Below are 24,235 nucleotides of genomic sequence, written 5' to 3' on the forward strand. Positions count from 1 at the left end.
TTTCTCATCCTAAAAGCAGGCAAAAGTATCATAGTTTATTCCCCATATCTGAATCCCAGTTTCTCTGCTCCTGGTCCTGCTTTGACTGCAACACCAAAGAAAAGGTCTTACAAACAAAAGATTGTGGTTGTTGTTGTGGGTTTTTCGGGCTCTTTGGCCGTGTTCTGAAGGTCGTTCTTCCTAACGTTTTGCCAGTCTCTGTGGCCGGCATCTTCAGAGGACAGCACTCTGAAAGACTTTGGCTTTCTTTCTTTCTTGAGTCAATCCATCTCATGTACACTCTTCCTCTTTTCCTACTGCATTGCACTTTTTCCTGCATTGCTGCCTTTTCCAGTGACCCTGTCTTCTCATGATGCCACTGTAGTACAATACCCTTTGCTTGGTTATTTTAGCTTCTGGTGAGAGTCCACACTTAATTTGCTTTATTTAGCTTTCTGACAACTCATGATATTTGTAAAACCCTCTTCCAACACTACATTCCAAATAAGTGAAATGTGTGTATACACTTTATGTAATGTATAAAATGTAGATATACTTTAAAAATTTGCACTCCTATATACAGTCGTGCCCCGCTTAACGATTACCCCGTATAGCGTCTTGCACAGGGTTGATCGAGAACAGATCCTGTCCTTCCTCTGTATGATAGCTTTTCAAGTACAGTGGTGCCTCACTTAGCGACGTTAATCCGTTCCGTAAAAAACGTCGCTAAGTGATTTAATCGTTAAGCGATTTTTAAAAGCCCATAGAAATGCATTAACATGCATTTAATGCGTTCCTATGGGCTTCAAAACTAACCTTAAACAAAGATCCTCCGTAGGGGTGGCCATTTTCGGTGCCTCTTAAGGGAGGCAAAACAGCGGGTGGCCATTTTGAAACCACCCGTCAGCTGTTCAAGAAAAGTTCCCAGACCCTTTTTAAACTTTAAACTTGTTGAGGGAGCTATTTCTTCTTCTCTCTCTTTTTCTCTCCTGCCTGCCTGAGCCCACCACTGCTTTCCTCCATGGAGTGTGTGTTTGCGCGTGCGTGTGTGTTCCCCTTCTCCTTCCCCTCGCCCCAACGGAGCCCAAGGCCAGACGGCCGGGATTGGCTGCCAAGGGCTCTGAGCACCGCCCGCTTGAGCCAGGCTTGGGAGAAAGCGAGAAGGAAGGGAAGGGAAAAAAGAGGGAAGGTAGGGGAGGCGAGGACAGTGGGGCTGCGCTCCCTAGTCTGGAGTGGGAGCCTGGCAGCGGCGGAGCAGCCGCCACCGGAGCCTGCTGGTCTGAGGAGTCAGCCCCGGAGTCCTCTCTGCTCCGTGGGTGCACGTTCCCCTTCCCCTTGCCCCAACGGAGCCCAAGGCCGGACAGTGTTTGCGCGCGCACCAGACGGCCGGGATTGGCTGCCAAGGGCCCTGAGCTCCGCCCGCTTGAAAGAGAGCGAGAGAGCGAGAAGGAAGGGAAGGGGAAAAAAGAGAAGGCAGGGGAGCACTGCCTAGTCTGGAGTGGGAGCCTGGCAGCGGCGGAGCAGCGGCCACCGGAGCCTGATGGTCTGAGGAGGAGTCAGCTCCGGAGCGCTCTCTGCTCCTTGGGCACAAGGCAAGGCAGGTGGGGAGGGGGCTCGCAAGAGGCACCCCTCGCGAGGAGGGGGGAGGACAGACTCCGGGCTAGAAAGCGAAAGGGGGAAGCCGGCGGAGGAGAGAGCGGCCGGTGGTGGTGGTGGTGGGGACTCCCAGTGGGGGGTGGGCTTCCACAGGATCCCTTGGCCAGGATGAGAGGCTCCCCCTTAGCTCCCCGCTGCTCTGCTCTCCTCTGGGTGGATCCTCCCACCTCCTCCCGGATGTGCAAGGGCCGCTTTGCCATGATCGCAAAGTGATTTATCCCCATAGAGGCCATCGCTAACCGATGGCTCTGGCGATGGCCAAAACCCCCTCGTTAAGCGATTTCATCGTTAAACGGAGCGATCGGTAAGCGAGGCACCACTGTATTTAAAAAGTGCTATCATATTTCTTCTCTGTCTTCTTTTCTGAGGGCTAAACATGCCCAATACTTTCTGTCTTTTCTCATAGGGCTTGGTTTCCAGCCCCCAATCCCCCATGAAAATGGGGGAAATAATGGTATCTGACCTGAGATGTGAGGTAAAACTCAGTGCCATTCAATTACTGCTCAACGTCCAATGTGCAAAAGCTCTAATCAGTGGCTTGTTTACTTGCTTCTTCCCTCCTCCTCAGCTCCTGGCTAGGAGCAGTGGAATTTACTCTTTGCCCAATTCCTGTCCTTTCATGTTACAGACCACAGGAGAGGAAAACCCATGGCCTGCACTATGTGGGGAGACTGCTGCTTGATTGATTATTTACTGTCAATTCAGATGAGATTCAGATCTCCCCAGGAAGAAAGTCAAAACAATACAAAACAAAAGCACTACCCCAACACAAAAGACTGGGAAAGAGGAACGTTTACTTGACCAACCCCTTAATGGGAAAGGCTAACCAGCAATAACAAAACAATAGCAATAGCAACAATGCAAAAGCCTCTTCAATGACCGTCTTGGAAAGTGTCCTACTCAAGCAAATATAATGCAGCAACCAGGCAGGAAATGGTTAAAAAAAACTGTTATAGAGGGAAAGAATACCCACTGTTGGTAGCTTTGCTGTCCTAGTAGGTAGAGTAACTGGTTTCTGCTTTGAGTGTCATGTTTGCCATACACCCTGTTTGCAACATAGGCATACACAGTGAAAAAAGAAAAAGGAGAAGCTCAATAAAATAATAATAATAAAACCCAGCAATAAGCATTAAAAAGTGAAGTATAGCAATGATGAATGTGTATGGTGGGGGTAGCTTAGGTCCTATTTCTCCTCTTAGTGTAACTAAACCCACTCAAATCCCATATAACGGACTAAAGACATCCGCAATTTATTCCCAGGTACCGGCATTTAACTGACTAGAGTCTAAACTGTAATGCAAAATGAAATCTGCCGCTTCCTATAAGAAAAGAAGGAAAAATTCTCCAATGCGTACCCATCCTTCTGAAAATGAAAGGAATCAAAACAGTAATCTAACGCCCTTCCCTTGTGCTGCCAAGATGCAAAACAGCAACCAACCACAGGAACAAGGGGAATTAGACCAGGTAGCTGCTCGGCAGATGTGCTGTAGTTCATAAAGACTTCTACCGAGGATATCAAGTTTGCAACCTTCTCTATTGGTTGGTGCAACGGATGACTTATTCCAGGCTCTGGATTGTGTTGATTCAACAATGATGGAGTTTGGCGTCGGGTGTTTGAGGAGAAATGCTGTATCTGATCTGTGTGTTTTATAATGATTTTCAACACGGCGTGGAATTTGAAGAGATGAAGGTTTTTTTAATAAGTTCGAACATAGCTGGTATTAAGTTTAAACTAAGTGGTGGTGTCTTGTCTTGATTTAAATCATCAAAGACCAGATATTTTTTCTGAGCAGGTGGTTCTTGAATGTCCAATTGTAATGATTTAGCCATCCTGAGGATTAGCTGGGAGTAGAAAGTAAAGTCCTCTGACAGTGATGGAGGGTGGTTTTCTCCAACATCGGATGGAGGGGTGGGAAGATTCGATGGTGATTCTCGAGATGTTGTAGAGACCAATTCCTGAGATGATGTAGATGATATAGAAGGTGAGCGCTGTGGTCTTGAGGTTGATGTTAACGGTATTTGGGGGGGGGACTAATGGGTCGATATCGGCCCTAGTTTGATGTCGGTTGGAGAACGACCTGCATAGGTCACCATTAAGAGAACCTTACTACACTCAGGTCCTGTTTGTGAGCTTCCCATACATTTCCAGCTGGCCATTTTAACAACAATGTGACAGATCAAAGAAGCTTCTGGTGTGATTCAGCATGGCTTCTGTTCATGAGAACAACTATTGCATCACCTCTTGGCTTTTGTGGTGCAGTGGCTACACGCAGTACTGCAGCCAAGACTCTGATCTTGACCAGAGTTAAATCTCAGGTAGTCTGCTTGAGGCTGACTCAGCCTTTCATCCTTCTGAGGTCTTTAAACTTGGGTACCCAGCTTGCAGGGTGGGCGGGCAATGTGTAGCGTGCATAATTAAATTGTAAATTCACCCCGAGAGTGCTTTAAGCACTATGGTGCAGTATATGAGCAGCACACTTTGCTTTCTGTAACTGAAATAACAAAGCTGCACAAATGAGAAAGGATTAGAAATGGCAGTTTCATTCATCTGATCAGAAGCACAAGGCTTAGATGGTTATGAGAGGAATGAGTATTATGCTTAAACATACACATAGGCATATCTGCCAAGATTTTTACTGTTAAGCTCTTAATCTTTAGTCTCTTTAAAAGAAAATAAGAATTGCCAATTATTAATTATACTGTATTTATATCCAGATTTTCCTCCAGTGAGCTCAAGACAGCATACATGGCTCTCCTCCTCTTCATTTTATCCTTATAGCAGTCCTGTGAGATCTTTCAGGCTGAGAATAACTACTCAAGATCATTCTGGGGATCTCTTGGCTCAGTTGGGCCTAGAACCTGGAGCTTCCATATCCTAGTGAGCAGTGGTTGCCAACCCTGCAGCTGCCAGAAACCTTCAACACCAGCTGTGCTAGACAAACAGAATTTCTGGGATTGCCAGTACAAGAATACATGGGTTACCCAAGGCCAAGAACCACTGAACTGGAGCATTAAACACATCCTTAATTATCTTATTAAGATCAAATAAAATTGTTTATATTTGGCTGGATCAGATGTACTATTATGATTTCATGTTTGTCAGATGAAAGATGTTTTCTGAGATAACAACATAAAACAAAGTTGTCTTGTTTTTGAAGGGTTATGGAAGACCTTATCCATTGCCCCCATCTTGTGGAAGATACAACTGGAATTAGCCTTTTGGCCTTTTCCACCATTTAAAATAATCCTGTTTTTAATATTACATTTATCATCGGAGTAGTTTTCAGATGATATGATTTCTTTTTAAACAGTGTACATTTTTATTGATAACATTTGATATGATCCATTTGTTGCTTTGTAACTGTGCTGCAGAATACAAGTGAATTCAATGCTTGTGTAAAACATCTGTGAAGCAAAGGTACTGTTCTGTCTTTACTGTTGCATTTGCACTGCATGGCTAATGTCTTTCAATTTCACACTGGAATATCTCTTTGCAGCTTTAAAAGAAGGCTTACTTGAGAAAAACATTCCCCATTTTTATGGTTAAAAAATAAAGGCTAATCACAAGGGAACGTCAAAAAATAGTAATTAGAATCTAAATTTACAATGATCAACTAGAAAATATAAACAATTCTATTAGAAAATACTCGCTATTTCGCTCTATCATTCCTGTACGTCCTACCAACATGGCGGTAAAAAAGAACTGAGGGGACGTTGGGAGGGTGGAGCATGCGCTCCACGGAGCATGCACTCACTGTCACATATTTTTAAGCTCTGGAAACTTCCGAAATGTCCTGTGCAGGTGCAGAACAACCCATCTGTGTGCATTCACAGAGGCCATGAAGATGAACAGTATCTTTAGATCTTTTTGAAGAATATTTTATTACAAATCATCTGTGATCATGAACATCAGAAAGAATGGTAAGATATGTAGTGACTGGTTGTAATCCTAAAGCATTAATTGTAAAACATGATAAAGAATATTCATAGCTGATGTCCTAATTTGACTTAAGAGCTCATTCCCAATAGGTGTGCAAAAGAAGGATTGAAGAGCAAAGGACATTCTGTGCCATTCTCTGCATTAAAGAATTTATTAGTTCAATAAACTAATAAAGAGGAACTGTCTGAAAATATCTCAGAACCACTGAGTATTATTTTCTTGAAAATCATGGAGGATGTGTGAAGTGCTTGATGATTGGAGGAGAGCTAACATTGTCCCTATCTTCAAAAAGGAGGAACTGTGAACTAGAGACCAGTCAGCCTGACTTTAATCCCAGGGAAAGTTCTGGAGCAGATTATAAAGCAGTCACTCTGCAAGCACTTTTAGAACAATGCAGTAATAACTAGAAGCCAACGTGGATTTGTCAAGAACAAATCCTGCCAGACTAATCTGTTCTCATTTTTTGATCAGTTAACCTCCCTGGTAGATAGTGGGAATGCTGTAGATATAATATATTTTGGTTTCAGCAAAGCCTTTGGCAAAATGTCCCAAAATATTCGGATTAGCATACTAACTAGGGGTATGCTGGATAGGGCAACTGTCATGTGGATACACAGTTGGTTACAGAGTCATACTCAGAGAGTGCTTATCAATGGCTCCTCCTGAAAATGGTAGATGGTAACAAGAGGGACACCACAAAGCTCAGTCCTAGGTCCAGTGCTCTTCAACATTTTTAATGAATTATTGAATTAGGGAATGCAAAGAACGCTTATACCTAGACAAACAAACAAACCCAAATGCACAGTTGCAAAATGTGGGATACTTGGCCCAGTAATCCCATGAGAAGGATCTTGGAATTGTTGTAGATCAAAAGCTGAATATGAGCCAACAGTGTGAAGTGGCTGCAAAAAAGACAATGCTATTGTAGGATGCATTGAAGTATAGGGTCCAAATCCAGTGAGGTAATCATCCCTCTCTATTGAGCACTGGTTAGGCCTCATCTAGAGTACTGTGTCCACTTCAAGAAGGATGACAACAAATTGGAACCAGTTTAGAGGAGGGCAACAAGGAGGATCAGGGGACTGGAAACCAAGTCCTGTGAGGAAAAACTGAAAGAACTGGGCATATTTAGCTTTGCGAAAAGACTGAGAGTAGATATGATAGCCAAATAGTTGAAAGATACTCATACAGAGCAGGGGCAGGCTCTGCTCTTGATCATCCCAGAGTGTAGGACAAGTAATAATGGGCTCAAGTTATAGGAACCCAGATTTTGCCTGAATATCAGGAAAAACCTCCTAACTGTTAGATCAGTACAACAATGGAACAAATTATCACAGGAGATGGTGAACAGTCCAATACTGGAGGCATTCAAGAAAACTGGACAATCTTTTGTCAAATATGCTTTAATAATAACCACCACCACCACCTTCGATCTGGATTCCTGCACTGAGCAAGGGTTAGACTCAATGGGACTTACAGGCCCCTTCCAATTTAATGATTCTATGATTATTAAAGGATGATATTTCATGGATTTCCATCCACCTCCACAGATACAGCTGAAGAAGTGCATGACAATGTTTCTATTCATTGCTGTTTGTATTTTCCCCTTTTATTTTTATAAACTATTATCCAAAGGGAGTCTGAACAGTATCTATCATGGTGGACTTATTTCTCTCTATAGGTATATCTTTCTGTGTGTGAGGTGTTGGCAACAATTTTTTTTTTTGCAGTAGTTTAAATTCAACAATGCTCTAGTGGACATCCACTAGAGCAGTGGTTCTTAACCTTGGGTTACTCAGGTGTTTTTGAACTGCAACTCCCAGAAACCCCAGCCAGCACAACTGGTGGCGAAGGCTTCTGGGAGTTGCAGTCCCAAAACACCTAAGTAACCCAAGGTTAAGAACCACTGCACTAGAGCAGTGGCTTCCAACCATGGGTAACCCAAGGGTTCTTGGACTGCAACTCCCAGAAACTCTGGCCAGCAGAGTTGGTGGTGAAGGCTTCTGGGGAAGTGCAGCCAAAGAACACCTGTGTTATCTGAGGTTGGCAACCACTGCAGTGGAAGAATAAAGGGTACTTTCTGTTTCTCTCTATCACAGCTCACTGCATTGTCCAAAAATGTGCCCTGGAGGTCCAGCTTCCCAGAGCAGATTTTGAGGGCAGAGGAGGATATCCTTCTTGGTTTTGTTGAGAGAAGCCATTTCATCAACAGAATGGCAGTGTTGGTTTATGCTGCATGCATTCATGTTCCAAAGTACAAATGTGCCTGTTGACCATTGTGTGATATAACTGTGCTCTGTCTCTTGGCTCCATTAAGGAGTATCAGGCAAACAGTTGTGTAAAACAACTGTAACATTTGTTCTTTATATTTATTTTATTTCCCTCCTTTCCTCCATTGAGCTCATGGCTCTTCTCTTTCTTCCCATTTCATTCTCACAACAAGCTGACCTGCAGTTCCTTTTAGATCCTGTGATTCCATTTATCAAGTGTAAAATATCACCACCACTAAATCTTTTGGATTGCGAAATGAAAGCTATTAAGAGACACAGCTATGAAAGCTATGAAGTCAATTTCCTCTTGAAAGTAACATAAATAATTGTAGTACCTGCGTCTTTCATGAAGATGAAGCTGTATGATTAACACAGCACTTTTATTTAATGTTACTGAAAATATAAATGAAGTCTTAAAATAAAAATGTAATTTTGCTGACTTAAGACTTTCCTTTTTGCCTTGTTTCTCAAGACTTGTTTTTGCTTCTCATTTAGCTTCTATTATGAAAAGAGCTCTGTGTTAGTCCACAGAAAATATTCCATGAAAACATGAAAGACAATTGTGGACAAACATTCCATATGCTTCAAAAGAAGCTGAAAATTTAAGAAATCCTTTGGAGATCACTTTCAGACCACCCCACCCCCAAGACATGGCGATTTTAATCCATACTTAGCTTGATTGTAAAGTTACATTATGTGCTGTGTGTGTAGAAAACAGAAAAGAAACATTGGAGAAAGCAAGTGTTATTTCTTGGCTGCCTGACAAGGTGTCTTTATTTTTAAGCCTTCAGATCTAACATACAACACAACTAAAATCCTTCTATTTTTATCCTGCAGATGCGATGGTAATATAATTAGGAATGTGTGGAGTATTTTTGTTTCCATTTTTTACAGTAAAAGCACTGCCTGGGGATGGAGTGGACAGTATTCTATATGTGTGCAATCTGCTGTTAATACTGTTCATTGCCACTTATATTTGTAAACTACTGCTTCAGTAGCATTTTAAACTGACTCAGGATTATCTGACCATCTCAGAATTATCCCAGAAAATCAAGGGTCATGTAATGTATTTCTATATAGTTACTTTTATCTAACTGAATGGAAGGTATAATAGTTATGGCATGTGTGCCTAAAGTAGACACATCAGTACTCCTGGACAATCAGGGATCATGTGGTGAAACAACAGTCATTGAGAGAAAATGAACTACTGTATATTCAGGACAACTGGTTCTGAAACATCTGTTTCCCACTCCCCTGCCAGCATTTAAGGTGTTTGCAGAACCCGCCTTTCGTTTTGGCTCAGCCTCAGTGATTATCCAGAGGATACTGGGCTTTGCTAAGAGAGCAGTAAGGAAGCATTAAAATCAATTAAGTAGCACAGGGCAGACACAGCTGCCTGTATCCTAGGTGTAACACAGCACAGAGCAGTCTGACACCTATTAATGGCTCTTCATGTGCACTTCACATTGAGAGACAAATGATAAATAGATATATGTTGTTCTTTCTTTTCATCAGCTAGAATTCCTTGTTCCCTGAAATTTTGTCACATTTCTTGACAATACTATAATAATGTACTGTCAAGTCAATTCTGACTGAGAGTGACACTTTTCAAGGTTTTCCAGGTAGAGAATCCTGAGAAGTGGTTTACCATTCCCTTCTTCTGGGGGCATCCAGGGGCCATGCAGCTTGCCCAAGGCTACAGGCTGGCTTTTCTCCCAGGAGGAACAGTGGAGAATCGCACTTTCAAACTCTGGCTCCACAGCCTTACACCTAACTCACTAACTACTGGCTGCCAAAACTAACAGGCAACAATAGATTTCTTAGGTGTGAAGAGGCAAATGTTTAGCCAGCTTCCAGTTGAAGCACACTTTAGTCTTGCACTTGAAAAAATTGTTTTTTATACAGTATCGGTAAGATCTGAATCATGCCCTACCCCATTAAGAGCCCAGCCTTGTGGCTGTAAATGTATCACTGTATCAGATATATACAAAAGAGACAATAAATTAGTAACTTATACTTTGTTAAGTCTCTAAGTAAAGGTAACAGTTGATATGATCACTCATATCTGAGAGTCTGGAAAATCACTGGCTGTCAGGAACAGAGCAGACAATACCGAGTTAGATGAACCAAAAATCAATATTAATTGGCAGTTTCCAACAAGGGCACTGCATTAGTCTCTTTCCACATTGATAGCAAAAATAAGAAATACATTTTGCGGTACCTTAAAGACTAGTAGATTTATTTCAATGTGAGCATTCATGAGTCATAATTCATGTCTTCAAGCAGTTTCCTAGGTTACAATCTGCTTTTCAATTTTAGAAAAGCAAGCTCAGAGTGATGACTCATAGAGATGTAACACAAAAGCCCTTCTGGAGGGCAGGCTGCTTATCTGTGTACTGGACATGTCTGAATAATCCAGTTATGAGTGACTGAAACACAGGTGAATTTCCTGTCTATACTAAAAGTGATGGGAAGAAGTAAGGATTGTTTATTGACAGGGACAATAAACCGCTATAGGATCAGGCGTTCTGGTTCAAAAGCCTTTTTTTTATTTCCCTGTTTCCCTGAAAATAAGACCTAACCTGAAAATGCTGTAAGCCCTAGTATGATTTTTCAGGATGCCTGTAATATAAGCCCACCCCTAAAATAAACCCAAGTTAAGTGATGAAACCCCATCCTCCACGATTGTGCAGCAACCAGAAGATGACACGACTGTACAGTATTTGAATACAGTAAATGTAGATTGCTGTACATGAAAAAAATAAAGCATTCCCTGAAAACAAGCCCTAATGTGGTTTTTGGAGCAAAAATTAATATAAGACCCTGTCTTATTTTCAGGGAAACACGTTATTATTGCACAATGCATTTGAAATTACTGATAAAAGATATTGCACTAATTTTCCACTGGAACAGCAATGTAGCGATTACAATACAGGTTCCAGGTTATCAAAAATGAACTAGAAGTTCTAGGATTGAAGCTTTACTCTCTCCATTACTGAACTGGGGTATTTTAATGTCTTTCAGTTTGAAGACAAAACAGAGCTACATAAAAATAATGTAGTTTCTACATACTTTGGTGGGATCCTCAGCTATACAGACATTTATTGATTTGTACAAAGGAGACTTTTTAAAGTCCTGCTTCTATTTGAGAACAGAAATCCAAGATAAGAACAGGAAAAAAACCCTTCCTGACCCTTAGGTCATCTTAGGTTAAAAAAAAATTCTCCCCCTAGTGGTAGAGTACGTATTAACCAGCTTTGCATTAGTTCCTATGGGAACTAATGCTTCAATGTCCGAACGCACCTCTACATAACAAAAAAACAGCCAGAACGGGTTAATTGGTTTTCAGTCCATTCCTATGAGAAATTTTGCTTCAACTTAAGAACGTTTCAACTTAAGAACACCATTCCAAAACGGATTAAGTTCTTAAGTAGAGGTTCCACTGTAGTTTCTATGGACAGAAAAGAGCAGATACGGATTAAATGGTTTTCAATGCATTCCTATGGAAAATGCAGATTCAACATAAGAACTTTTCAACTTGAGAACCACCTTCCAATACGGATTAAGTTCTTAAGTAGAGACCCACTGTAATCAGTAAAAATGTCTTAGAAATAAGGAAGGCTAATAGGGAATTACCCCTTCATGGATTGCTGCCTTGTTGTGGCGAAGGGGCTTGACTAATTCAGAGAAGCTATGGGCTATGCCGTGCAGGGACACCCAAGACGGACAGGTCATAGTGGAGAGTTCTGACTAAATGTGATCCAACTGAAGCAGAAACTGGCAAGCCACTCCAGTATCTTTGCCAAGAAAACCCCATGAACATAAACAAAAAGCTAAAAGATATGATGCTGAAAGATGAGCCCCTCAGGTTGGAAGGTGTCCAATATGCTACTGAGGAAGAGCGGAGGACAAGTACAAGTAGCTCCACAGCTAATGAAGTGGTTGGGCCAAAGCCGAAAGGACGCTCAGCTGTGGACGTGCCTTGAAGGGAAAGGAAAGTCTGATGCCGCAAAGAAAAATACTGCATAGGAACCTGGAATGTAAGATCTATGAACCTTGGTAAGCTGGATGTGGTCAAACAGGAGATGGCAAGAATAAACACCGACATCCTCAGCGTCAGTGAACTGAAATGTACGGAGATAGGGAAAGTCACAGAAAATTGAACGGGCGAATTCAATTCAGACAATTACCATATCTACTATTGTGAGCAAGAATCCTGTAGAAAAAATGGAGTAGCCCTCATAGTCAACAAAAGAGTGGGAAAAGCCGTGCTGGGATACAATCCCAAAAATGATGGAATGATTTCAATATGAATCCAAGGCAGACCTTTCAACATCACAGTAATCCAAGTTTATGCAGCAACCACCGATGCTGAAGAGGCTGAAATTGACCAATTTTATGAAGACTTACAACACCTTCTAGAACTGACACCAAAGAAAGATGTTCTTCTCATTATAGGGGACTGGAATGCTAAAGTAGAGAGTCAAGAGATAAAAGGAACAACAGGTAATTTGGCCTTGGAGTTCAAAACGAAGCAGGGCAACGGCTAATAGAGTTTTGTCAAGAGAACAAGCTGGTCATCACAAACATTTTTTCTAACAACATAAGAGGCGACTCTACCCATGGACATAACCAGATGGGCAATACCGAAATAGGATTGATTATATTCTCTGCAGCCAAAGATGGAGAAGCTCTATACAGTCAGCAAAAACAAGACCTGGAGCTGATTGTGGCTCTGATCATCAGCTTCTTATAGCAAAATTCTAGCTTAAACTGAAGAAAGTAGGAAAATCCACTGGGCTAGTCAGGTATAATCTAAACCAAATCCCTTATGAATACACAGTGGAAGTGGAGAACAGATTTAAGGAACTCGATTTGGTGGACAGAGTGCCTGAAGAACTACAGATGGAGGCTCATAACTTTGTACAGGAGGCTGCAACAAAAACCATCCCAAAGAAAAGGAAATGCAAAAAAGCGAAGTGGCTTTACAAATAGGAGAGAAGTGAAACAAAATGCAAGGGAGATATGGAAAGTCACAGAAAATTGAATGCAGACTTCCAAAGAATAGCAAGTACTTTGCACTGTTAAATGAACAGTGCAAAGATATAGAGGAAAAGAATAGAAAGGGAAAAACCAGAGAGTTCCAGAAAAACATCTACTTCTGCTTCAATGACTACGCAAAAGCCTTTGACTAAGTGTACCACAACAAACTATGGAAAGTTCTTAAAGAAATGGGAGTGCCTGACCACCTTATCTGTCTCCTGAGAAATCTATATGTGGGACAGGAAGCAACAGTTAGAACTGGATATGGAACAACTGATTGGTTCAAAATTGGGAAAGGAGTACGACAAGGCTGTATATTGTCTCCCTGCTTATTTAACTTATATGCAGAATACATCATGCGAAAGGCAGGACTGGATGAATCCCAAACTGGAATTAAGATTGTTGGAAGAAATATCAATCTCAGATATGCAGATGATACCACTCTGATGGCAGAAAGTGAGGAGGAATTAAAGAACCTCTTAATGAAGGTGAAAGAGGAAATCACAAAAAATGGTCTGAAGCTCAACATCAAAAAAGAAAAAAAAACTAAGATCATGGCCACTGGCCACATCACCTCCTGGGAAATAGAAGGGGAAGCTATGGAGACAGTAACAGATTTTACTTTCTTGGGCTCCATGATCACTGGAGATGGTGACAACAGCCACGAAATTAAAAGATGTCTGCTTCTTGGGAGGAAAGCGATGACAAACCTAGATAGCATCTTAAAAAGCAGAGACATCACCTTGCCGACAAAGGTCCACATGGTCAAAGCTAAAGTTTTTACAATTGCGATGTATGGAAGTGAGAGCTGGACCATAAAGAAGGCTGACCACCAAAGAATTGATGCTTTTGAATTGTGGTGCTGGAGGAGACTCTTTAGAGTTCCCTGGACTGCAAGGAGAACAAACCTATCAATTCTGAAGGAAATCAACCCTGAATGCTCATTGGAAGGACAGATCCTGAAGCTGAGGCTCCAATATTTTGGCCACCTCATAAGAAGACTCAACTCCCTGGAAAAGACCCTGATATTGGGAAAGTGTGAGGTCAAGAGAAGGGGACGACAGAGGACGAGATGGTTGGACAATGTCATTGAAGCAACCAACATGATTTTGACCCTACTCGGGGAGGCAGTGGAAGACAGGAGGGCCTGGTGTGCTCTAGTCCATGGGACCAGGAACAGTGGGACAGGACTTAAGGGCTAAACAACAACAAAAAAGGGAATTAATCAATCCATTACAATAATGAGGAAACAAAAGGGGCAAAAGAACAAAGGAAGCATCTATGCTGCTGGAAGATAAAGAATTCTTAATGATGGCAAGAAAAGAATACAAAGCACAGAAGGTTTACAAAAGGTAACTAAATGGGTAGAAGAGCAACAATAAAGTTCAAATGTCCTTTTGTTTCCATACAACTTTTGCACCTTGTAAGCTAAAAAGTATACTATACCGCCTTCCTCACACATATCTAGAAAAAATAGTTCCCATATTATAAGTTAATTTACGAGTCATGAAATCCCAACTCAAAGACACACCAACTACAGTGGGTATGAAATGAGCAGAAACCCTTTATGTGAAGAGTGTGATGTTATGTCAGATCCAATCCCTATTCAGTCGACTCACAGGCACTATGCCAGTACAAAATCAGGCCAGGACTGGCCTGGTCCTAAATCATTTCCAACATCCTTAGACTGGGAGGGGCCTGGTTTCAGCACAGCCTTAGTCAGTGTACTTTCAACTCAACTAGCCCTAAGCCACCTTGGCTAGTTAGGATTATGTCAACAGAAGTTTTCTGCTTTTGGATTGTGTAAGCCTTTTACAAGCAGTTTTGTCATCTTCTGTACAATTCTAAGCGCACATCTTCAAAACTATAATTGAATATTTGTGGAAGATAGTCTTTTTACATATCAAAAGAGAAAAACAAGTGTTTCTTTTCTGGAGTCTATTACTGTTTCACACTGTTATTGAAAATTCTATTCCAGTGAGAATGTTTTTACAGACGTTTGTCTATGACAGCCCAGCAGAAGCATCAGCAGGGATCGTATCATAAAAATAAAAAAAGGCTAACTGGAGGTAGGGAGGCAATAGCAGAGATACCCTAAAGGGATTTCTAATTTTGAAAATCTGGGTGTGAATTTGAAACTGTTCCAGATGACCTTTTAACTAATGTTAAATTAGTTAATAAAAGGAAACACCATTAATTTCAATGAATCTACTCAAAATATGGTTAAATCTGGATTCAACCTATAGCAGAGCTGTTGAACCACCAATTGACTCTGGATGAGGAAAAGCCCAATACAGGCATTCTGGAACAGAGTAAGAGCATCCCAAAGTGTGTAGAGTCTCCATGGATACATTAGACTCCCCCCCCCCCATTTAGAACACTGCCCTCCTCCAGTGGAACGCAACAATATTGGTAAGAGCTGGGTGAGGCAAAGATACTTGTCTTCCTCTTGCAAGTATGCAATGCAGTTATGTAACAGATAATTTTGAATGGATTGTGTTTTTCTCCTCCATAAGTCAGCTTATTGCTAATTAGACCTTCTTTATCTCCTCCACTATCAGCAGTCAAACCTGCAATGATTCCTAAACCAGGAGGTCTAGCTAAGTATCAAGGAACTTCTTTGGCTCTTTTAACAGCAGGGAAGAATAAAAAACTGCAGGCTGAAATTTCAGATCTGAAAAAAACAGCTCATTACTGGTCATGGCATAAACACAAACTCAGGACCAGCAGTGATGATTTTAAGATATGTATGACTTCCTGCTCCCTTTCCCCAGTACTAAGTAGATCCAAAGGGAGGTTGGGAATAATTAAGAGGGATATAAAAATTTTAATTACCAAAATACATCCATGGATTTTAACTAGTAATTAATGGATTTATTCTATTGTAATGACCCAAAGGGATGTGTTTGGTAGGACTTTTTAAAATGCCACTTTTGCATCCTACCACCTTCTCTTGAATACACTCTGAACAGTGCTTTAGACACATAAAACTTGTGTGAAGCTTTTCTTGTTCGATATACTTCATATCTAAGGGAGAATTTAAGCCAGGTTTTCCCTGCTGAATGCCAACAGCCATCTACTGAGTCACACTACATTACACGATACCTGTATTCAGCATACTGTGAATATGTATCTTTCCTTTCACATTTTCTGAAGCTCAAACTCAGCAACTTTACGAATTCAGGATTTCATTTTTGGGAGCAAATTTCAATGACACCTGAAGTACAGTAGTTCAAAAGCAAAAAGTCATACAATGTGCTTGATGAATATACATTAATATGCCTGCACAATGCATCTACTGTTTCCTTCAATCTAGTGCATGCAGCAATTCACTTCCAGCTTTGAAAACAAATTGAGTTGTTCATTGTTAAATTCTGTAGACTTGTGTAATTGTAGAGAGAGGTAAACCTCTTTGCAGGTATTTGTCCAGTTCAGGTCAGTACTGCTGAGCAATGCTGCTCCCCTAGCTGCTGTTAAGAAACTTCTCCAAGCCATTAGGAAGATCAGTAAAATATCAGGTAAGACCTGACCTCCTTCAGCAGGCATTCCATTTTGACATCAATGTGCACCCTTGTGGGGCAATAGCAACACTGAATATTAGCATCTTCTGAGCTTCAGTAGGTAAACCCCTGTATGTGCCCCAGCAAACAAGATGGTAATAAGGTAAAGGCCACCAGCATGTATCTCTTAGAAATCCAGAACAGGTATTTCAGAGAATAACACACAGCTTTCTCCCCTGTGTCCCTGATGTCCTTGTCATTCCGTCTATTCAAATCTATGGCTATTCTAACATTCTTTTACAGTCAAGGTAGACGGAGAAGGGAAATGTAAGAAAATATCCTAAGAGCTTAAGTAAGCTTGTGATTCTAACTTTAGAATGTTGACATTTTTATCCGTTCATGCTCGAGGAAGATTCTGGCTTCAAGTCTTACCGTAGGATGGAAGAACTGAACTGTTACACGAGAGTATTTCAAAGAATAAATAATCATAAGAACTTAGGTGAAAACATGAGAAAGTTGTCATGTTACAGTCACTTTTACAGTCCAGAATTTACAACAACTTCATAGCACTGAATGTATAGACATTGCGCTGGATGATTTAATTATTCTTTTTTTTTAAAGAGTAAGAGATGAAATTTATGTTGGATGGAATGTACTTAAATGCGTAAGGTCATATACAATTTTTTGTATTGAATATACAGTATAGGTTGTTTCACATATTTTCAGAGGAACATTACAATTCTCATATTTACGATTTTTTGATCAAACTGAAAGGCAGTAGTGAAGAAATCTCTAAGTAAAACTGTATTTTCAAAATGTGATTTTTATAAAATTTACTTTTGCAGTATTTTTTTAAAAAAACTGCAAAAGCATGTCAGAGCATTCCACAAGCAAAACTAAAACAGTTTAGATAAAAAACAAGCAAGCATGCGAGCACAAACAGTATCTGGGCTAAAAATTTCACTGACTTTAAAGGCTGTATTCCTATGAACATCTCAGCAAGCTCCCTGCACTCAATTCTAAGCAAACCTTCATCTTATAAGCTTATAAGAGCACTCATTACCTTATCATTTCATACTAAGCAATAAATAATATAGCCAAGAAATACATACCAAAAGTTTATGAATTAATTAACACAGGGCGAAGTACTCATATATTTTTAAAAGCAATCCAAGGACATACTGGCTTGTGACTTTTTGGTCAGAGGCTTTAGAGTACATTGAAAAATGCACTTTTCAAAGAGATTTTGTGGATGAAAACAATATATTTTCTGTGCATATTTACAATTCTACATGACTTAAAGGATCAACTCTCTAAAATTCCTCCTAATGATGTACAGCTCTGTGAACAACAAGAGAGTAGAAACTATGACAATCTGATGTCTGAGGTATTTATTTTCAGATGTTGTTACTGAGGTTGTTCAAGAGATTATCTGTTTATTTTTCTTTAAAAACTGCAAAATGCATATTCATAGTCATCAGCTGCTCTTGTTGCCAGAATCAAAGCCTTAGCAATTTATCTCTAAAATGTGAAATCCTTACTGAGTGTGAGAATAAAATGGAAGGAAAAGGTTTGCATGAAGTGAAATATTGGACAGGAGAGGGTTTTCCTAGTACTTACTCTTCTCACAATTTGGCCAGTACATTTTAAGTTCCCATTAATAATATATTAATTCCATGGATTCTCAACCTGGCGTACACTGCATTTTATTTAAAGCTATCAGCTCCAGCTTTATCAAGGAGTAAAACACATCCAAGCAAGCAGACTTTGAGTCCTACATTCTCAACATTAAGGAAATGCAGCAATACATATTAATTGACCATAACCAGCATTAATATTTTCAATAGGAAAAACACCTATTTATGGTAATACAGCACAGGTTTTTAGAGTGCAATCCCAAGAGGGATCAAGAAAGAATGAGGCAGTGGATGTACCACTTCATCTCAAGCTTAAATCCCATCCACATTTTCTTTCTTTCTTTCTTTCTTTCTTTCTTTTTTTGAAACACAGCTGAGAGGTACATACTGGACCCCTTTGGGAGAAAAGCAGCAATTATGAGCTTGCTCCAAATTATGCTATTTACTTGTGGTGGAATAAACTTTCTAGTTTTGGTGGAACTCTGGTGATCTTAGCTTTTCATGTGTGGAGCTGCCCCAATGAGGCTGATAAAGCCCCCATTTAAGACTTGTTCCTCTTTGACAGTGGAGGATGCCTCTACCCCATTCTAGTATTTTCTTCAACCATATAGTGAATCTGGTGGTTAGGACTACTGAATCTCTTGGTTTGATTTTTCCCCATGTTCTGCATTGTCCAAAATATGCTTCTCTTTCATGAATTAGTGATAGCAGTACATTCTATGTAGAAACAGAGGCTTTGTATTTGTATATGAATATGAAGCCTGCTGGTACAGGTGGCTGGCTTGATGAACACCTATTCCCAGACCCTGCCGGGCCACTTGCACACGATTGGTGTCATCTGTGCCCCACTTGCAGCAGTAGCTTTGCTGCTGCAGCCCCGCCTCCCTACTCACCCATCCCCTCCAACAAAGGGGTGGGAGGATGAGCCTTCCTGCTCAGCCACTGAGTGGCTGGACGAGCAGGGAGGTGGGGCTGTGGAAGCCGAGCTACTACTGCAATTGGGGCACAGAAGATGACGCTGGCCACCCATGCCACGCAGTAAGTGGTCCGGCAGTGTCTGGAGGTGGGTGTCCATCAAGCTGGCCATATGTGCCAGCAGGCTTCATATTCATATAAGAATATGAAGCCCCCATCTCTAGTTCTACATTAGCTACTGCAGGCGAAAAAATGAAGTCTTAAAAGATCTGCAAAGATACCTAACACAGCTACCTACTTCAGCTAAACTTTACGCCAAAAATGCAACCCAACACAAACCTTCTTATTGGATGGGGACAACACACTTCCTATCTGGAATATTTAACAACTCTCTCCCAAAGTAGGGAAATATCAAGATATTTAATCTACTGCATCCACCTAGCACACAAGAAACTCGAGTATCCTTGCTGGATTCTGCTCATAATGAAATAACAGTGACTTAATTCCTTTGCTCTACTACAGTTTGAGGATCATAATCTAGTGAATCCTCATTTAGTCTATCAGCCAGAATGTCACCATAAATCTGATTTACATTATTTCATGTTTATCAGTACACAATAATGCATTAGTTACTGTTTAGGAATCAAGAATATGAAATATACAGAATGAAGTTTATAGGAATCAAGTCTTTGCAAACAATACGTAATGTAACTGTCAACTGGAGTGCCATTTCAAAGTTAGAACTAAATTTTACTGCAGCAAAAAGATATCTTGATGCTACAGCTGTATTCTATAGTTAATCATGATCTCTTGTAGCTTCCACAAATATTAGGAAAATATAAACTGGTAAAATTTGATACATTAGCATTTTTTAAAAATATAAAGATCCAAATTTTCTTCAAATTTTTTAAAAAATATTTTACATAAAATTTTAGTTTAATTACATTCTTTTATCAAGTTGTAATGAGAAAGAATGCACAAAAACCTGAGAATTTTAATTTTTGTATAAAATGAAAGGATATTAACTATATGATGCCAATCTGTCAATGAACAAGTCCTTAAAAACCTATTTTCAGTCTTTAGCCCAAGGGATTAATTTTTTGACTGTCAACTCAAATTCTGGAAACTAGCCAGTGAATAAAAATATAAATTTTCATATATTAGCACCCAGTATTTTTGAGTCACTTGGGATTTTTTCAACCTTGTTCTAAAAGATACAACAAAATAAACGGAAAGTTGTGTTAAGTAACTGCATAGCCTATTCATTTTAACAACAGAGCAATCCTTTACATGTATACTGAGAAATAAGTCTCACTGTAGTCAATTAAACTTATTCCCAAAGAAACATCTGCAGGATTGCAGCCAAATGGTTAGTACTTTATTACAGCCTGCAGCGTTTTCTTCTTAAAGTGGCTTGATATGTTTTGGACAGCAACTGTGGATCAGATATTCAGCGCAAGCAGTTAATCACAAAGTATTTTAATGCTACGACTTTCTATCCAGAACACCAGAAGTATTACAAAAAGGATAATTTCAAACATTAGCTTCAATTTTGCCTTCATACATATCCACACTTAAACAACAACCCTAAAACCTTATCATATACCCTTTTTAAATCATATCAGACTCCACCTTCTAAAGTAATAAGAAATCAAAAGAGCAAACAGTAATTTGATTTAACCAACCATATCAGCCAATATAATTTTCTTGCTACCTAAAGAAGGTGAAAGACAAAATTTCATTTTATAACCTAATTCCATTTCAGTTTTATTTAACTGTCTACAGATTCTGTGAGTGTGTGCACATACACTGTCACACACAGAAACAGTGGTATCTACATACAGTTGTACACAAATATTTACATACATATGTTATACACAAACTAATGTGATTCCATGATTTTTTTTTACTAGAAAGGCATATGCTTTGGTAGCATATTCAATTGTTGCACTGGTCTTACAAGAGCACTAGGAACCTTTTGCAACAATCAGCTAAAGCACAGTTCATCCAGGTTTTAGACTGTATATAAAAAATACAATACCTAGAATGCTTATCAAACAAATAATGCTTTATTGGCATCTAAAAAAAACATTAAAACGTATTTTAATTTTTAACCCACTGCAGTATGAGGAACGAATCACTGACACTGACACTGTTGAGAAACAGAGACTACAATCCAAAAATTCAAGAATGCACCATCTCTGTGTCATTTATGCTCCTTCTTTGTCGTTGTTGGCCATACTGAAGGAACATGCAGTAGCACTGCTCTGCCTATGCTTTAAAATTCTGTAGCAGCCTAAAAACCTGGAAAAAAGACACCAGCACCTCTTTCAAGTATAACACTTTCTATGGCCAACCTCAGAGCAATATCTAAAAATCTCCATTTCTTCCATAGGAAGTCTTTCTTTGACAAGCTGTTATCCTTGTGAAGTAAAAGCAACTAGGGCGAGTTTGCTTTTGTCAGAAAAAAATAAAAAGAAAAGAAAGTTTACCTCCCATTTTCAAATTAAGAACAGTATTCTATACAGGTCAGTCATACAGCTATTTAAGTGAAAGACAAACATGAACATTAGATTAACTTAATTCTGGCAGATAAAAGTGAACTACTAAGGTCCAGTCAGCCATTCATCTATTACAGAGAGAGATGACAACTTTACAAAAGGTATCTTTTTACCTACTGAGTGATGATTATGTCCCCTCAGTTTCTGTGCTTTCTACCACTGGTTCACTTTCTAATTCAGCTTCTGTGTCACTCTTCTCTTTTTTTGTGTCACTTGGAGTTGCCAGCTTTTCATACAGTTCTGATTCATCCTGTACTTGAACAGTAGATGGCTGACTCTCTGTCTCTGCATTTTCACCATTAATCTGGGGCACACCGCCAGGTTTTTGTTGAGTTGTGCCACCTTCAAAATATTCGAATGCTCTTGGATGGGAAGGGGGTATCCAGTTGTTCTGTATTCTTTCTCTCCCAAACCTGTTTCCATTAATTTCTCTGCCAAAATTAAAATCTCTGTCATCCCTGTCCCTCTGTCTTTCCCAGGGCCTACGGCGGTCATCAAAGTCTCTGTGAGTATCTTGTTCAAGCCCCCTGTTCCAGCTGGGACCACCACGAGCTTCAAATCTGTAGTTCGTTTGTCGATACCTCTCTCGGTCATCTGGGAAGCCTTTACGACCACCATATACAGAAAAAATATGATGCTCTCTTTCATCATAATCTCCTCTTTGACCCCAATGCTTATCTGAATTGAAAGGAAAATGGTCTCTTCTACCAAGGTTATCCATACCTGGTCTTCCAAAGTTCTCTCTTAAATCTATGTGTGGCCTGGCAAGATGTTCTCTTCCATCTACTGGAGGTCTTCCTAGACCCTCTCTTGGATCTAGTGGTGGCCTTCCACCTGAATCTCTAATATCTGCTGATGACTGACGATTAAGGCTTTCTCTATTTTCCACTGGAGGAAAGCGGTAGTCTCTATCTCCTTCTTGCTGAATGTTGTCATCTCCAAGTGGCAATCTTTTATCTGGATTAGAAATGTTATCAACATTTTGCCTACAAGAAGTTCCAAATGGCCTCTCTGTCTGTGTAAAAAGATCTCCTGAAAGGAAAGGAGCCCTGGGTGGAGGAAGAGATGGATCAAGGATAGCTGGAGGGGGAATACTACGCTGTGGTGGGATTCCAGGCTGTAAGAGTGGAAATCTTGGCCCAGGTGGTTGTGGCATTAGTCCTGCACGGATATCTACTAGAGGCATTCCAGGCAACCTTTGACTAGCAAGGGTTAAATGGGGCACATTTTGAATCCCAGTGGGTGGTTGCAGCCCTAGAAGTCCAGAACCACTTGAAATATTTGGTGGTGGTAATCCCAATAGTCCAGAACTATTTGAAACAATTGGTGGTGGCAATCCCAAAAGGCCACGGTTGCTCGATACAGATGGTGGCTGGAGTGCTGTCAACAGCCCAGAACTACTTGACACTATGGGTGGCTGGACTCCTGACAAAAGCCCAGAATTACTTGACACTATTGGTGGTTGAAGTCCCATTAGAAGGCTGGAGCTGCTTGAAACGCTCATGGGCTGGAGTCCTGCCAGAAGCCCAGAGCTACTTGAGACACTTGGAGGCTGAACACCAGTCAGAAGTCCAGAGCTGTTTGAAGCAGTAGGTGGTTTAACTCGTGTTAAAAGTCCAGAGCTGCTTGAGACACTTGATGGCTGCACAAGTCCAGAGTTGCTTGAGACACTAGGGGTCTGCATTCCTCCTATAAGCCCAGAACTGGTTGGGACACTGGATACTCCAGAACTGCTTGAAACATCATCTTGAACTGAAATGTAAGTACAGAAATGTAACATTAGCAGGAAAAATATGCACGAATGAACAAGCAGTTTCTTATCGCTAGGTAGTTGAAAATTTTGTCAAAACTAAACTTATAGGTTGACCTCAAAAGTTATATTAAGCTGAGGTCAACCTATACAGTTTGGTTTTAAATCACAAACTGTAGATAATGTCTATTTACAATTGCAAATAAAGCATCTCAAACTGAGGAATGGGCTTTTTGTGTGCTTTAGAATCTAAAGTTTAGATTATCTGTTTTTCTACTACAGTTTGTTTAGCTGTTTTTCAACTAAATGCTTTATTGTGTTTTACTTGCATTTTAATTATTGTGCATTTCCATGAGCCCCTTTATGGAAGAAACTATATAAATTAATGAATAAATGAATTTATTGAGATGAATGAGGGTTTCTCTCAATTTGCAGAGCTCAACAACACTAACAGTATTTACACATGGCTGCAACAATTCCTCTTTCAGCATATAAATATAAGGCTGGCATACTGTCACTATGCTCTGTATTATTTTCAGGAATTAGGTTTTACAGTGCAATCTCAATGTTTACTAAGAAGCAAGCACCACAGGAACTCACTCCCAAGTAAATGTGTACAGAATTTCTATCTGGTCATATCACTTACCAGCTCTGCTTTCACTTGATGAGATTTGAACCTCGGAAAGGTGAGATCCCTTCTCATCCATTTCTGAGTTGTTACTTGAAAGAGAAGTAAAAACACTTCCAGTAGACAAGGTTGGGGTGGTAAGACTACTGGAAACAGTTCCTACTGGTAGAACAAGATTGGTAAAATCTTTCATTGACTCTTGAGCAATTGGTAGTGAAGGTTGTACAAGAGCTGTAAAAACAAAAAGAACACACGGGTAATTGACAACTGATGAGAAATTCTTACAACACAAACCTATGCATGTATTTTCAGATGTTAAGTCTCACTGCATTCAATGGGGAATACCATGATCTCTA

The 24,235-nt window shown here is 40.1% G+C and overlaps 1 protein-coding gene across 2 annotated transcripts in view; it reads right to left on the bottom strand.

Moving 5' to 3' along the window:
• SCAF8 (SR-related CTD associated factor 8) overlaps positions 1-24,235 on the bottom strand; it is a 242,353-nt gene that overhangs the window by 149,571 nt on the left and 68,547 nt on the right. For both annotated transcript variants that reach the window (XR_012085441.2, XM_020801699.3), the window contains exons 19-20: positions 23,898-24,110; positions 21,615-23,253 (exon numbers count right to left, since the gene is read on the bottom strand). Coding sequence is in view for 1 of the 2 variants with exons in the window: in XM_020801699.3 (XP_020657358.1) it covers positions 21,629-23,253; positions 23,898-24,110 (1,838 nt within the window). In the remaining variant the exon portion in view is untranslated. The remainder of the gene's footprint in view (positions 1-21,614; positions 23,254-23,897; positions 24,111-24,235) is intronic.

The sequence above is a fragment of the Pogona vitticeps genome, chromosome 1 (genome assembly GCF_051106095.1).
Source record: "Pogona vitticeps strain Pit_001003342236 chromosome 1, PviZW2.1, whole genome shotgun sequence".
Taxonomy (NCBI): domain Eukaryota; kingdom Metazoa; phylum Chordata; class Lepidosauria; order Squamata; family Agamidae; genus Pogona; species Pogona vitticeps.